The sequence below is a fragment of the Idiotropiscis lumnitzeri genome, chromosome 4, assembly GCF_059441095.1.
Source record: "Idiotropiscis lumnitzeri isolate Australia: NSW breed Sydney's pygmy pipehorse chromosome 4, RoL_Ilum_1.0, whole genome shotgun sequence".
Taxonomy (NCBI): domain Eukaryota; kingdom Metazoa; phylum Chordata; class Actinopteri; order Syngnathiformes; family Syngnathidae; genus Idiotropiscis; species Idiotropiscis lumnitzeri.
In genome coordinates, this window is record NC_142394.1 from 11,501,481 (window position 1) to 11,518,113 (window position 16,633).

The following is a 16,633-nucleotide window of genomic DNA, read 5'->3' on the forward strand; positions in this document are numbered from 1 at the left end:
AATGTGATTTATCAGAACTTGAAATAAGGAAATATTTCTGTACTGTTTGCATCCCGTGGACATACAAATGTTGCTGTTTTTAAAAAGAACACACTGTATGTATTGTGCTCAACCAATTTTTTTCGACTACTAAGTACCATACCTGCGCTCTCTATACTGCACAGAAATCTGCTGCAAGATAGTGCAGTTTGCATCTTGGAAGAGAAGCTTCATCAGTGCTGTCATCTAGTGGCCTGACTTTGTTACAGCATATTAAACTCTACTTCTAAACTCTAATTTTAGTTTGAAGCTCTTTTTTTAAACCCTAACCCTTGTTTGAAACCCTATTTCAAAACCCCAACCCTAATTTGAAACCTTGCTTCTTAACACAACTCTAATTTTAAACCTTATTGCCAAACCCTAACTCTAGTTTTAATCCTGACCTCTGAACCCTGACCCTAGTTTGAAACCGTATACTTCTAAACCCAAATCCTACTTTGATTCCCTTCTTCTAAAGCGTAATAGGAAACCCGACTTCTAAATTGTAACTTTAGTCTGAAATTCTATTTTAAATAGAAGGCGCAGGATTTTAGGGAACTAAAGGACCCGTCGTTGATGAACAGGACATGATCAAAATGACCGGAATTTACTAATGTAACACTCTTTTGGCTACACGCACCACCTCTTCATATGTGTATGTGGCCATTGCCTCATGAATAGTGGTGGGGGGGGATGGAGGGGTGAGAGACGTTCAGTTGTAAATGTGGTCATTACCTCAGGATAGGGCTGTCGGAGTGGAGAAGAGGAATTTTCCTGTTATTCAGGTAAAAACAAGAAAATAAATATGATTTGATGACAAATAAGTGGATGGAAAAGTAGCCCGGCTTTTTTGAAACCCATCGACCCCTGTCTGTCTCAGAAAAATTTCCTCCCTTGTATAAGAAGCGCATAAGGCGTTGCTTCCTTGTTTTGTCGTCCTTGAGTGCTAAAATTGCAGGACATACAAGAAGGACATGTCACTCACTCACTCTCTCACTTAGTCATTATTTGGATATTGTAAATATGTTTGGATTTGGTTTCATCTTTGCATTGTTTTTGTTAAACACAAATAAATATTTGTGAACAAATCACATTTATTTGTGATCAGGCGACAAGATTCCTTCAGTAATGTACAAATGTACATAACGAACACGTCTGAGGCTAGGCTATTAGCTAAAAGTGCTCAGGTCCAAGTGACCTCTCTCCCAAGGAGATAATGATTTATTAGCTTCCTCACTGTCAGTAATCATCACTTCTAACTGTCCTCCATATGTGTTTTCAAGGCCACCAGAACTATTCCCACAAGTAGTCTTTCCATCTTGCTTGCTAAGGCGCACCTGCTGTTGTTTTTCTATGCTTTATTTGCTTTTTATCCAAAGCCCATTATTCTTTCTCGCTTTTGTGTCTGCTCTTAATTCTCCCAAGACTCTGTATCTCTTTATCCCCTCTCTTTGTGCTCCACAGACCTCACGTCTATCGCTTGTCAGTTCCATCCATTGCTCTGCTTCATCTCTGCAACACTGGTCTTTTCATCTTAATTCAGCTTCTTGCTTCACTTAAAAACAGATCACACAATGTTTTTATTTTGTACCTGCAAAAGTTATCAACACTTTACTTGGATCCTGCACTACTAATGGAATTGTGTCTGTTATTCAGAATAATGTGTTCTGACACTGGCAGAACTGGCTTTGTAGCAGAGGATCAAACCCTTTGTACTTGATGTAAAATAGTCTTTTGACATTGCACCATCTCATTCAAATAAAACATCTTAATCCATCTGTTGTCCGCTCCTTCTCCAGCCAGGAACAAGTGGCGCCCGTCAGACCCCCAGATCATCTCTGAGGGTCTTTACGCCATCGCGGTTGTGCTGAGCTTCTCGCGCATCGCCTACATCCTTCCAGCCAATGAGAGCTTCGGCCCTCTGCAGATCTCGCTGGGACGCACAGTCAAGGACATCTTCAAGTTCATGGTCATCTTCATCATGGTGTTTGTGGCCTTCATGATTGGGATGTTCAACTTGTACTCTTATTACCTGGGAGCCAAATACAATCCAGCCTTCACCACGTGAGTTACACTTGTTATTTTTGTCTACTTTATCAATCTGTTACACATTCTCTATTTAGCCCGTGACACCTCTTATCATTCAAATCACTACTATCTCAAATCAGTTTTCTCTGTGAAATGAATTGAAATCCCAGTAATCTGTTCCAAAACCTTTGAAATATTATTCAAAAAAGTGTTTATTAGGGAAAATAGCACTCTACAGTATTGTACTCTATAGAAGAATACAGTAATCACAAAAAATGTAAAGAATTCAATCTTCTTGTGAAGCTTGCTGCCATTAATACTCATAACTCGCAAGATGAAAAAAAAATCGTCAAAAAAACAATGTGAAATCGAGTCACTATCAAGTCGAGTCAAGTCTTCAAAATTCCCAGGACTGGTCAATTTACATCCACAGTTACAGTGTTCGGATATAAGCATTTTACAGTGTGTGCAGTAGAATTATTATGAATGATAAGGGCAGAACAAGATGGCAAGTCTAACGAGCTTCATAGTTGGTTAGAGTACTTGCTCAGTTTTGGAGAGCTTTCAATTTTAGCAGGCTTCTAGCGCCGATGTTACATATCTCAGTGAAAATGTGAGGGTTATGACAAGTGTTTTTACAACACTGATTTTGCCTCCTCAACTCAATTAAAACGAAATAGGGCACTTGATTTTATGTAAACTAATATTTACAATTTTCTTGTTAACCTGTTCTACTCAATTAATAATAATTAAATAAGCGGTGACTGGTTTTATATACACAGTATATATGTACACTGTATGTGTGTAGGTGTATGCGTGTGTGCGTGCGTGTGTGCGGGCGTGTGTATTTCTCTTTCTTTCTCTGTCTTTAACTGAAAAAAAAAGCAAAAGTAAAGTTTAGTAAGAATGTATGCTATGCATGCTTATGCAGTTTTTTTAAATAGCACAGAATTAATGCATCACTTTTATGATCCGCTATTTCAAATTGTATCTTTTTTTAGGTTTTTTCAGCAGATGAAATGGCACAATTTGGACTCAATCTGATAAGACTGTTTGTAATTTGCATAAATTACTGTGTTTGGCTCTCATAACTGTTGAGGACAAATGAGGAAAAGTTAACATGTGCATCAGTCTGATACGAGATGATTAATATTGAGTCGTTGGGTCTGATAATGTTTTCCAAATTGCTGTCAGCTATTACCACCAGTCTCCTTCGTGGCACTTAAGAGCATTTGTTTTCTGCTCATGGCAGTATCTCAAACATTTTGGACAAATATCCTAATAGAGATAAAAGGTGTATGTTTGGACCTGCAGAGCAAGGGCTCCTCTTTTCCGTGCCTGTGCTGTGCATATCGATGAGCTCCTCTGCCGAGCTGCTGCACAGGAGTGTTAGAGGTGGTAAGTTGTGCTTGGCTGCTCACTCAGAGCCAAAGATCCAGGCTATGAGATGAGCAGACAGACACCAGCCGTAATAGAGAGAGTCACCCTAAAGGAAGAGAGACAGATGGGTGGGAAGTATTCCAGTGCTGATTTTTTTTTTTCCTTTTTTTCTGTCTCTCCTTTGGGAATAAAAAGAACTCTCATTAGTCAAATACCAATCAAGTGAATTTTGTAGCAGTAACTTGATTTTTACCAGTTGAAATAAATGGAGGCTTGCAAAACCGATGTTAAAAATCCCCAAATGAGCTGCAATTTGGCCCGATTCACCTTCACCTTAGATTGCCTTCAGTGTTGTGTGAAAGGCGTCTGGAGCAAAGAAATAAATATTGAGAACGCTTTGCGGTTATTACTTCCACCACCAGGGGTCAGTCGGGCTTTTGGTCTCAGCTTGCAGCGTTGTCGTCTCAAAAATACCTTGAGCTGACCACTGCTTATAGTACACTTACAATCGATTGAAATTCAACTCAGGAATTGTTGCAACTATCATGCTCGATTAAAACACAACAAGGCACATTTTACAATTTATTATTTCCTCTGCACCACGCTTTTTGGCACCCTACAATCTAATTGGACAAAAGAGAAAATGTTTCATTATTTTTCTCTTCCTGCATTAATGTGTATGGCCCAGTGCACATAGCAAGGTGCATCAAGGCATGCTTGGAGGAGTTTGCTGTGCAAAAAGTTGAGCCTAAACCTGACACAAACACATTTGGGATATCCTAGAACAGAGTGTGAACCAAATCCTCACTCACGTCCAACATCTCATCTTGCAAATGTTGTTCTGGATGAGTGGACATGAATTCTCACGGTACTCTCCAGCATCTTACAGGAAGTCTTCCAGGGGGAGCGAAGATGTGTATAGTCCTACTCCATATTTTATTCCATTTTCATTTCCTGTGCAGACGCTGGTCCTCACAGTCACAGGTAACCGCAGCCTGCCTTCAAGCGAGAGGCAGGATGCACCTTCAATTAATGGACAGTCAGTCAAAGGGCACGTGCATATAGTCAAACAACCATTCACACATTCACAAAGATGGACGTTTTTATTTACCAACGTTATTGGCAACAAAATTTATGGACACATATATAGATATGAATATCCTTATTATAATCTGTACATATTAGAACAAAACGTTTCTCTACAAGGCAGCTATAGGAGAGGCAACCTTACGACATGAATAAACATGAAAAATATTACGGCTTTCATAGTAATTTTTCCGGATATGGTTTGGTCACGCATACACGTATGCACATACAGTTTAGTGGCAATCGATCATGGTTTTCCTATGTCAAGTTTTTGTAGAAACCACATTGGAGCATCGCAATCTGCCGGTATTGCCAGTCACTGCAGCTGTAAATATATCTTTTTTTTTTTTCTTGCTCGAAGGGCTTGGCGATGCCATACGGAATTTTTATAGACCAGAAAACCAGTCCCAAATGAGCAATCAAGTGTTGCAGCACGCGTGACGACACAATGATTATGTGAAGTTGTCAAAGATGTCCAATTTGGCAGAATATGGGGTATGTTGCTTTTTTGATAGTCGCATGAGTTAAATTCTGCACCACTCTCACCTAAAATGTATGTTTAATCGGTGAGATGGTCCAGCTTTAATTTGAACCGAGATCTTCTGACTATAGGGCTGGTGTCCTAACCTGTACCCACCATGCTGCCCTAATAATTAAATTAAAACAATTGTAGCGATTACAAAATATCGACCACTTTCTCTCTTAATCTTGACAGCAGGTTTTCATAAGCGTGTATGTGTGAGACTTAAGATGTCTACCAAGGCGCATATGTTTGATGCTCTGAAGCAGGAAGATGATGGGAGAGCCAGGTGGAGATGTTAATGATACCCCAGGAGGAGCTATTGGGGTGGGAGATTAAAAGCGAGGAGGCTAGATGGAAAAATGTGGCATTAGTAGCATTTTCTTTCAAAGCACACACATTTTGGCTAAAGCTCTCACACATGTACCCACACTGTTTTTTTGTCAGCTCATGCAGGTGACCTGCAACAAATGAAGGTACATGTGTGCATCTAAGATCAAATAGATGTGTTTAATGTAACTAACGTTTAGTGTGTTGCTGATATTCTGCACTCTCAATCGAATCATTCTCTGTGTGATGGCACCAAACAGCAAGCGCTCTCCTCCAATGAATGTCATGGCCCAAAAACTCTAAAAAGCATTCCACAATGGGTCCACACGCCATACAATGAAGACTGAATGACAGAAAAGAAAGGGAAAGTACAAATTTAAAAAAAAAAAAAAAAAAGTAGAGCTCTTGTAAGGCCCAAATAACCATGATTATGTCACAATGGCTTTAATTAATTACAAAGTCAGAATTTTTAATACCGGTTTTGTCAGATCACATTATGTCTTTTGCCTATCAGCAATTTTTTTTCTCAATTCCATAAGAAATCTACAATGAAATAATTGTTTGAATGTTCTAACGAAAGCTCTTTCTTAAATATTATAAGTTGTAGCATAATAGGTTGTGGGCTTTTCATAACTGTTCGTCTGAGGTTTCATTTGTTTTTAGAATTGCATGGCAAGCTCGAACAAATGTTCCTGTGGGCCACATATGGTCGGTAGCTATTCCACTCCTACGTTAGATTGAGCTGGTGTACCTATTGTTGGGGCCAGTGTAAGTATCCCCATATGTGCAAATACACAAAGATACACGCTTGCATAATGCCTGTGTTCTGCATAATTTAACAGGTGTTCAAACAATATGGCTGTACAGTTTCAATAAAACACATGCGCACTTGCGCTCACACAAAAACATGCACAGAAACGGTTATCAGGATTCAGATTTGGCCAGCCGAGAGAGGCGAGTAGACCTGCATGTCTCCATTTTCTAGTCCAGTGGTTGCCAAACATTTTACTCTAACATTACGCACAATTTAAAAGTTAAAAACAACTGAACTGTACTTAACACATGTACTGTGCTGAATTGAAAAAAAGTGAAGCTGCATAATACATTATATAACATTTAACATTATACAGAGTTTTGACATTAAAATCGGTGACTCTCACATACAACTATCGTAAGCCCACAAACTACATTTCTCTGTTTTAGTCAATTGCGTGTTACAGCGCTGCACAGAGCAGTAAAATGGATCAAAGAAATAGAAGTCCAAAGATGCTCAAAAGACTAAATTATTATTGATTTAAAAAAAGAAGAAATGCCACAATCAAAGAGGCAAAATGGAAGAAAAAAATCAATTGCAACTGAGGGAGATTGCAATGCCACAAACAAAAGGGGATAAAGTCTGCTGTGCACGAAAGAGGAAGCGGACAATAGGAGATGGAGGGAATAGAGGACGGAAAGAGAACCACGGGGAGGGATGCAGATGCAGAGCGAAGGGCGTTTGGGGCTCTGCAGTTTATTCAGGCAAAAAATGTGGGAGAGCTGCCAAGATGCAAAAACAAAGGAGGGGAAAATTACAGAAGATGAGAGAAGGTCAAGCTGACTGTGCAGCAAACAGAAGCATTGACACGCACACTTGGCACACATTGGCACTGCATGCATTTTATTGCTAATAACTGGTTGGACATGAGAACATATATTTTCTTTATGATCGTGACTGGAGTATGTTGTGGCCTTGTGTGTTCATGTGTCTGAGTATGATGGACTGAACTGTGATAGACACACAAGGAAAAGTAAGAAAATGTCATCAAGTGTCAAAAAGTGCGGGATAAAGCGAATGGAAAAGACCTGAAAAGAAATGAAGTGGTGAAGATGTTGGCCAGAATTTAAAGGCATAGCTAGAACAAGTAACAGAGGGTGACACCATTAAGAAGATAAAACAAAGGAAGCATGACGGAAGGTCTAGCTTGACGGTGAGGGTGGAAGAGTTGGAGCGTGATGGTGATCCTGCTGAGAGAACGAGAGGATAAGATGATAGTCGAGAGGGGGGACGTGAAAGAGGAAGTTTTATTAGCTCGGAGGGGAGTCGAACTCAGCTTCCACCAGTCTGGAAGTAAGAAGAAAAAAAAACTGGAGCCGAGACTCTGTGACTAAGACAAAATAGACCTTAAAAAATATGATGAGAAAAGGCAACAAAAAACATCCTGGTTCCTCATGAATTTTTTATGGATTTTCAATTAAAATGCCTAACCATGCTCTCATGTTGCTGATGAACCAAAAGTTTAGTGGTGCCGTACCAGGGAAGAGAGTCGACACCTCTGCAAACTAACCTCAATTTGGAATATTTTTAAAATCGATGAATCGAAAGTGCCAATATCACCATAAATCTCCTTAGGTGTCCTCATCAAAATCACTCAGTCATAATGAAAATAGAGCAAAATCTCTGACGATTTCAGTGAGATTACAACCAGCATTTTGACTTTCTAATGAAGGCTGAATAGCTGCTGTAGGAACGTGCATTTCAAATAATTTCGGTGAGTGGCTTTTGGAAATCATTGTTCCATCTCTGCTTTGATCAGTGAATTAAGAAAGCTACGTAAACCCATGTACTCTTGTTGGCAAAACATCATCGTAAACTATGTAAACGCATCACTCGAAAACTCATTTGCAGCCGCTACGGCTCAGGTGGTCGAGTGGCCGTCTAGTAATTGGAAAAAGCTTCATTCCACCTCACACTTTCCCAGGAGTCGTGAACAAAATAGTGAAGCTCGTCTGGAGGCTGTGACTATTTTAACAGCATAGTATTTATCTTTCTAGCATTTAGCATATTTCACTATTTGTTTTTACAAGACAACATTTTAAAAGTGGACCCGTGGGACTAGAATGGCTGTGTATGAATGCAGCCAATTTACTATCTAATCAACAAGAGGGATAATTCCACACACGCTAATGGCTAAAAACACAACAACAGATTTGTTGAGTCACTTGTGAAATTACAAAACAAAAACACACAAAATCATTGTCTTGCATGCAAATATATAAACACGCTTTTATACCAGGTACCGTTTTTCCTTAAAAGCAACATATATGTGGCTCTCATCGCTGCTATCACCACGGTGTCAGTGAGTTTGGCACCAGAAAAACGACAGTTAATTTGAAATGAATATTTTACACGTCATCTAAATTTGTCTATCAGCCTGTAGCGATGGTCTGTTGCTATCAAAAAATACACATTCAATATTATGGCTAAGATGTTATCTGAAAAGGCCAAAGGGCAGAAATTAAAGACTAGTGATGGACAATCCCTTTACAAACTCAATTTTTACATTCACCCTGAGGTATGTGAGAATGTCCCAGTAGATCATAAAAAGAGGAGGAACGTGAGTATGTGTGGGTGTTTAAGATTAAAAAGAAAAAAAAAGAAAAGACCTATAACTCAAAGGAATAGATGAAGGATGGAGTAATGGCTGAAAGCTGGCGGGAAGCACAAAGGGGGCGAAGGGCCGATTGGAACACAGATATAAAAGCAAGAGCAATGGGATTATAATGAAGCAGCGGTTGGTAGAGCGAGCAAATACAAGAGAGAGCAAAAAGCAGAAGCAAAGACAATGGCGGCAGCGCATAAATGGCAAAGATCAAACAGTGCAAGAAACATGTCTTTCGGGGGGGCAGGTTGATTTGGACCTGTCTGTGATTAGGATGGAAAAGCAACAGCATAGCGAAGGTGACACACACAAGCACCTCTCTGCAGGACATTAGCACTCTGATCTCTCCCACACGCATTCAACGTGGTGTGTGCGTGTGTTTGCGTGTATGTGTCCTATCATGACAGCATTGTCCAAGCATCAGTAAAGCAGCAGGGGAAGTGGACATCTGGCGACAGCGATGGATGATGTGCTATTATCTATTATTAAGAGTGGCATTTCCCAACGGGCTGTATAATGGGGTGCGTGCACACACAAATGCACACACGCTCTCATAAAGACTTTAGTAACCATAACAACTCAATACCATAGTTGTCATAATCCAGCCACTTGCATCCTGCCCTTCAGCGGCATTCGGTTTTATGCCTCATACAAAGCGCACTGACCCTCCGTGATTCTTCTGAATCCCACTACGACCAGATCATGGCAAAATACGACAATGGATGATTTTGCCAAATGACTCCTTGAGAGGTGAACTGAGGGAACTTGTCTTAAGTTCTGGCGCTGCCATTTAAGATTTTTGACCCCATAATAAAGTGGAGTGACAGACAAGAAAGATGCAGGTTAACCTGGGTGAGAATAAAGATGAAAAATTGGGGAAACTTCAAAGGCGGCGCTCACTTCCATACATTTGAATGTAACGAAAGCGGTGCGCCGATCGTGTATATTTTTGCTTGATGGCGAGTTTTGGGTTGCTCTGTTCCGGTGTGGGTACCCACACATCTTATAACCCGGAAATGGATTGTTGCGTGTTCATTTCGATTGGCTATAATGTGTGTGACGTCGTTGCATCGTGGAACTTCCGTTCATATTCTGAATCGCCGCAAACCCAACGGCCGAGACTCGCCCACTGGTGAAATCTTGTAGCAGAACCCCGCATACACCGCGTTTCGCCGCATTGCTCAATGTGTAGGGGACCGAAGGAGTTTGTAGTTAACACCCCCAAGCCGGCATTTGCTCATAATGAAGAGCCGGAGGTTGTATAATTCAGAGCATTTGGGCGTGTGAAAGACCAAAAAGACCATTTAAAGGGGCGTTTGCGCTGTTGTGGGAGGGAAAGTTGTGTTTTCAAGGCCAATCCGAGCAGAATCCCTCATTTGTATCAAAATCAGGGCATTCTGAGCGCCGTATGCCCATGTACTTGACATAGCGGAAACAGAAATGTCGTTGGGATGCGACGGAACGCCCAGAGTTTCACCACAGCTTCCAACAGGGTAGACTAGATTTGCGCCGACACAGAAATTAAATTATGCCCATTTTTATTCCAAGCACAGGCGCCAGTCTACCAAAATAGGCCCCCAACTGTGTGATGTTTTTTTTCTTCATTTTGGATCCGACAGGAGGGTACCAGTCATTGCACTGAGGAAAACAGAAATACCGTGGTGCCTTAAGATATGAGTGACGGACTGAGATTGTGAGATTATGACAGTTTGACAGGCTGAGAAGAGGCTTCAAGACAATCAATGCCACTCCCAGCGGATGTCCACTGGTAAACTAAACCCAAAAGAAAATAGCACTTTATATATTTAAAACCACCACAATACTTTGCTGTCCGCAAATGTAACCTTTTAAATTGCATAGACGGTCTATAGCATCTATGGTTGCGGTGTTACAATCTTTAAGAAGGTGAGGTTTGAACACAAACGGTGCAACAACACATGTAAACAGACAATTGCAATATACTGATCAGTACATTTTCTTTATCTTGGTTGAAAAAAATACTAATATTACTGTACCTTACTAAGTCACTTAAAGTAATGTTTTTTGTTTGTATCTTCATGACTTTATTACAGTGCCCCACACTTGACACTTTTACCCTGTTTGACTGGGGAAGAGGTGCGGAAACAGGAAATACTTGAGTTCAGTCTCATTTTGTTTTTGCTGAAAGGTTGTCAAGAGTGCTGTGTCTATGTTGAGTATCCTGTACTTGAATTGCGCGTGTATTTACTTGCCTAATGAAAACCTAGAATGTGTCCAGCGATGTGTATGTGGTTGTCTACAACAACTGAACCAATTTATAGCAAAAGACTAATGTTGTATTGGGATAATGTGGAGGTGCAATAAATTGTTGTTGCATATTTTCAGAATTACCGTTCCAGAGATAACTCGCACTGACGCTCGTGACTGCGACCTATCCCGCAAAGATTGTAAATTAGCCTTTGGTGTGTAGTATATGCGAAAACTCTCAAAGCTTAATCCATCATAGTAGTAAAACAGTGACAGTGCACTTAGTGAGGTCTATCTTGGAGGCCTTGATTTTCTTTGTCGACTTTGACAAACTGTCAGTTCGGCTGAACGAATAGTTTGCAGTGTGTGCATATTTTTATAATAACCCATATCCAGGACATTTGTTTCTGAGAGTGGTGAATTTTCTGACACATGATTAAAGCCTGGAGCGGAGCTCATCAACATTACTTCCATGCTACAATTCTTGGTGTTTATATGATGGGAACACCAAATGTGAAATGTGTTTAAGACGGACAGGATGGAGAGTAATTTTATAAAAAGAAAAAAAAAAAGTATAATTGCAATAGCATATCATCAAGACCCGGCAATTACCCTTTGTGTTTCAGTGTGTCACATTTCAAAGTGAGGGAGAGTGGCGCATTGTAAGGAGAGAGTGCAGATAAGAGATGAGACGTTATTTCAAACGTGAAAGGCTCAAAATAACAGGCTTTCAAGGCAAAGTCCAGCAAAATCACCTTGCTCAGCTTTCCTCATAACAACCCGTTGACTGTGTGTGATAGGAATAGTGAGGAAGCTTTTCCGAGGCTTACAAAATTCAACACAGCAGCACAAAGATAAATCGTGAGGAGAGAGGAACCGCTGCTGTTGACACGGACTGAAGTGCCTTATGTCACTTCAGTATGTTCGGCGCCGCTGGGAACAATGTCGCCGGTCTTTGCTCCTGGAATGACCTTCCATTTAATGTTAGGCAACCCCCTGTCTGCCCACTTTTAAATCTTGTTTGAAGACGCATTTTTATTCTTTGGTTTTCGACCCACCATGAGACTGACGCTATTCTGCTGTTTGAGGGTGTCCACTATGTGTTTGTATCATTCATTTTGTGTTTTATGTAAAGTGCTTTGTTACCCATCCAACTGCGCTGTAGAAATAAAGTTGCATTGTATTTTGATTCACCCTTCCGATTCGATTCGATATGGTACGGCTGTAGCTTTTGTTATGTTTATTAGTATGTTGCAACATATACGAACTCTCTAAAACTCAAACAATCCACGTTCATCAAATTGAAAGAAACAGCGAAACATCAGCAACATCAAAACGATTTATAGCTGGTGTGAATCTCTCATAAAAGACAATTTGACACATATTGATATTTGGTACGATTTGAAATGTTCGATTAGATTTTTTACAGTGAAATCAAAAACGATTTTCTATTTCTGTTTTCATTACGCCACTGATGGTTTGAATGTGATGAACAAAAATATGTCAAAAGTATACAATTTTAAAAGGATTTAGGTTATTATTGCATGGTAAATTCTCACCGGATTAAGCAGAAATACTGATATTTTTCCGCTGTTCAATGTAGTTTTAGTTCAAATCGAATCGGGTCAATGTGCAGGGCATTTTGTCTCGTGAAAATATATTAGTTCTCAGTTCATTTTATCTTGCATGTATGCATTTGATTCCCTGGGGAAGCAAATGGCTCTGATTCTTTGCATGACATATGTGGGAAATTAAAGTCTTCAATTTACCGACTATGTTAGTTTTTGGAAAGTTGCCGCGAGAGAATACACACAAGCTTGGAAAGAACATGCTCTCTGTCGAAAGGTCCCCAGTTTTGAATTCTGCCTCCTGCATGGAGCATATTGCATATAATGTACATTGCATATTCCCCAGGTGCTGGCTTGGCTGTTCTCATTCCACATTCACAAAAATGTGCATGTGACATTGACAGAAGACTCAAAATCAGTGATTCTCAACTGGTGGGTCAGGTCCCAAAATTGGGTCCAAGAACTATTTCGGGAGGGTAGCGAACATTTGGAATAACTGCTCAAGTTACGACACTGGGACGGATGTTAATATAAAGAATGCATTTTATATTTGCCGTTTTCATCTTCATCAGCCTTTTCTTAATAAGGTGCCCCGAAAGGCGCTTTCAATTTGCATCTTAGGCATGCGTAATTGAAACATGATTCATACAAATATGTTTTTAAAGTAATCTTTCAACAGTATGTTTTCTTAATTGTTCTTAACATCTTTTAAAGTGGATCACAACTTAGCTATAACAGAAAAATGCGGGTCCCTGCGTGACAACAGTTGAAAACCTCTGCTCTAAATTGCCGATAGACGTGAATGGCTGTTTGTTTATATGTGCCCTATGATTGGCAGTCCTGGTTGTAAAAAAGTGGATGGCGGAGAGCTTTTTTAGATGATACTGTGTACACATTATTTCAAACTTTTGTGGCGATTGTGTTTGATCATTGCATTCAGCCTACACTGACCAGCGAAAGTTGAGGATTTATTTTGTTTAACATTTGGATGTTCTTTGAACTTGTCTCTTATGATTATGTGCATACACATGAGAGAAAAAAATGAGCGCATGGAAGTGTAACAAGTTTGATTTACTTCCTTCTTGAAACTTGAAGTAGTCAGCAGAGGGTCTTTTTTAAGAATGCAGTGGAAAAGAAAAGTCAGAGTGTGTCCTGCTCCCCTCCAACTTGAAGAGACCCCCCCACACACACACACATGCCTTCATCTGGCACTCTGTGCGCTATTACAACTCTCTCTTTGAACCAAGTCGAGTTGGAAGACACCCACAGAGCCGTACGGGGGAGCTGACAGATCCTCCGGCCTTTGCCTTTACCTGCCTCTAGCTATCCAACCAGACAGCGCCCTCATCCCTACCAAGCCATCCTGAGTTGTTTCCCAGCAGGACCTGCCAAAACATACGAAGACAAACCACCTGAATGTCAATGTCACAATTCCTGCATCTCCTTTTGGACCAACAGACACACATTGGGTCAATGACAGTGAGCGGCGGTTCCTTGCAAAACAACCATAATAGCAGTTATATTGATCCTATCTTCTTGTAAGTAAGTGGGATGATTTTTTTTTTTTCCTTGCCATTATTAGCTCCATTTTTCGTTGTGAGCATTAAAGAGGTGCTGTGTCATTTTTCACTTTACCATGGTTTGTGAAGTAAAAGCTGCATTTTTATCTGTTTAAAGGTTAGCCCCTTTAGGACCGCTCATCTCAGATTGATGACCAAGAATCTAAAACAGCTGTGGAAGAATTTTTAACGTATCGATCCTATACTTGGAAATTTTGGCACAAGATGATGGAGAACTTTAAAATATGGCCATCCAAGTCTTGCATGGATTGATGAGGTTCAGTGTTCAATCCCGCGTATTCTCAGCTTTTCTCACCGGCCTATGGTACTTGAAAAGGAAGGGTGAGACTGTGAGAGGAGAAAGTTAATTTGATGAAAAAGTCCACGATCCACCCACAGTGTTTTTGAAAATAACCTTTCTAAACAACAAACGGTTTTTCACTTGGGAAAGCCATGTTTCTTCAGGTTCACATCTCCCTTTTCTTACCACTTCCGTTTTTATCATTACAGAGTGGAGGAGAGTTTTAAGACTCTTTTCTGGTCCATCTTCGGCCTGTCAGAAGTGATCTCGGTGGTGCTGAAATATGACCATAAGTTCATCGAGAACATTGGTTACGTGCTGTACGGCGTCTACAACGTCACCATGGTGGTTGTCCTTCTCAATATGCTCATTGCCATGATCAACAGCTCATACCAGGAGATCGAGGTAATTGTTAATATTCACACAATATTGTTCCCTTGAAAATGCTGAGAAATTATCGCCTTTTTGCGGGTTCTAAGTGTTCTTTATCTGGAATTGTTTTGGGTTTGGAATGTTTTACATTGCAAAAACACAGATACAGAATGAGGCAGACCAAGTTGCCCCGGTGATAGTCCACCTATAGAGGTCGTAACAAAGCCAATGTGATGCCAATTCCAGAATGGAAAACGTTATGACGTTTTTCTTTCACCACCCCCCTTCTCCTCAATGACTTCTGCAGCTTGGTACTCATGTTTGGATTTCACCAATGTAAATTCTTCTTTGTGCTCCTTCAGCTTTTCAAATTTAACTACTGCAGTGGTCACCACAAGGCTCTTTTACACAGATGCCCACAAATTGTAATAACAGAATCATTACAGAGGATTTTCTTTTTTTATACAATCGCCAGTGAAGCGAGTCGTGCCATAACAGTTGAAGGTTGAATCAGGGCAATTGAACTTTTCTAGTTTGTTGAAGATGTTTCACTTGTAATCCAAAAGCATTCTTCAGTTCTACATTTTTAGGTGAGGCGTATCCATATTGATAAATTGAATGGGTCTGTCACAATAGAGTGTTTTTGTTGTTGCCCTGCGTACTGACTGTTTGTTCACCAAAACAGCTCATTACGACTTTCTGTGAAACGAGACAATCTTGGCTGGGATGTCGCAACAGAGTTCCTTGATTTAGAAGCAACTTTTCTAGCTTGCTATAGAGGGTTTCTTTAACACCTCTTTTAAACCATCATTCTAGAAAGTGGATTGTCTCTTCTTTTTGAGATGCAAAGCAACTGCTGAAGCTGCTTGCCGATGTTGTCCCTTGCGCTTGTGTATAGGCTGCTGGGTTTCTCCAGTGTAGAAATCATTGCACTTCTCAATAACTGCACTGAGTAAACAAGATTGTGGAGCATGCTTCTCTGAATTGTCGTCCTTGGGCTGAACCTGTTTTTGTCTTAAGTGTGATCGTAATGCATATTTATGTTATGAATATAACTTTTCAGGGTAAGCAATAGCGCTCAGGGTCAGATCATTTGTCATCACATTTGTGATACGAGAAAGCTATATTTATTGTCAATGGACATGAAATAGCAGCCTCAAATCCCTGTAACTTAATTGAAAGAAAATGTCTTCAGTTTTTGTTTATTTTAGTAAAATGTTGCATTATTTATCTCTCAAGAGGAATGTGGATTCTGCTATTTTTGATGCACTCAACACAGAGAAGCAGACTACACACATGCAGGCATGCAGAGAAAGCTATCCTAGGGACGGGGCATACAAACGGTGTCTTGCACTGGTTCGGATTAATTTTGTGTCGTATGTGATTCCTAAAGCAAATAGTTAATTTTAATAATTACGAGCTTTAACACTGAGACATCTGTTGAAAATGTGGCTTTTCATCTGAGTTTTTGGTCATCTGAAGCTCAGCTCGAAAAGATTTTAGTGTTATGAGACTGGCAGATGCAGTTTGATGACAACTCATTAGAGCCTCTGCTTATTTGCATGAGCTGATTCAAGCACCTGATTAGATTTATAAGGCTATTACTTTGGAATGATGCGTTCACGTTCAAGTGGAATGAGACCCAAGAGTACCAGTGTGATAATGCCTCGGGAATAAACGCGGTGACCTGCTCGGGGCAGGGTCACTATTGTTGTGGTGCTCGATTCCAAACACAGCAAAAACAAAAGAAATTGGATCAGTGTTGGTCCGTGAAAGTTAATCGCAAGCCACTTACAACATACTGCATCTGTTCCTAACATGTTCTG

General features: G+C 40.2%; 1 protein-coding gene across 2 annotated transcripts in view; it reads left to right on the forward strand.

Moving 5' to 3' along the window:
• The window catches only part of trpc7b (transient receptor potential cation channel, subfamily C, member 7b), a 48,550-nt gene that overhangs the window by 21,619 nt on the left and 10,298 nt on the right, over window positions 1-16,633 (forward strand). For both annotated transcript variants that reach the window (XM_088294415.1, XM_088294416.1), the window contains exons 7-8: window positions 1,818-2,082; window positions 14,645-14,840. In XM_088294415.1, the coding sequence (XP_088150541.1) occupies window positions 1,818-2,082; window positions 14,645-14,840 (461 nt within the window). The remainder of the gene's footprint in view (window positions 1-1,817; window positions 2,083-14,644; window positions 14,841-16,633) is intronic.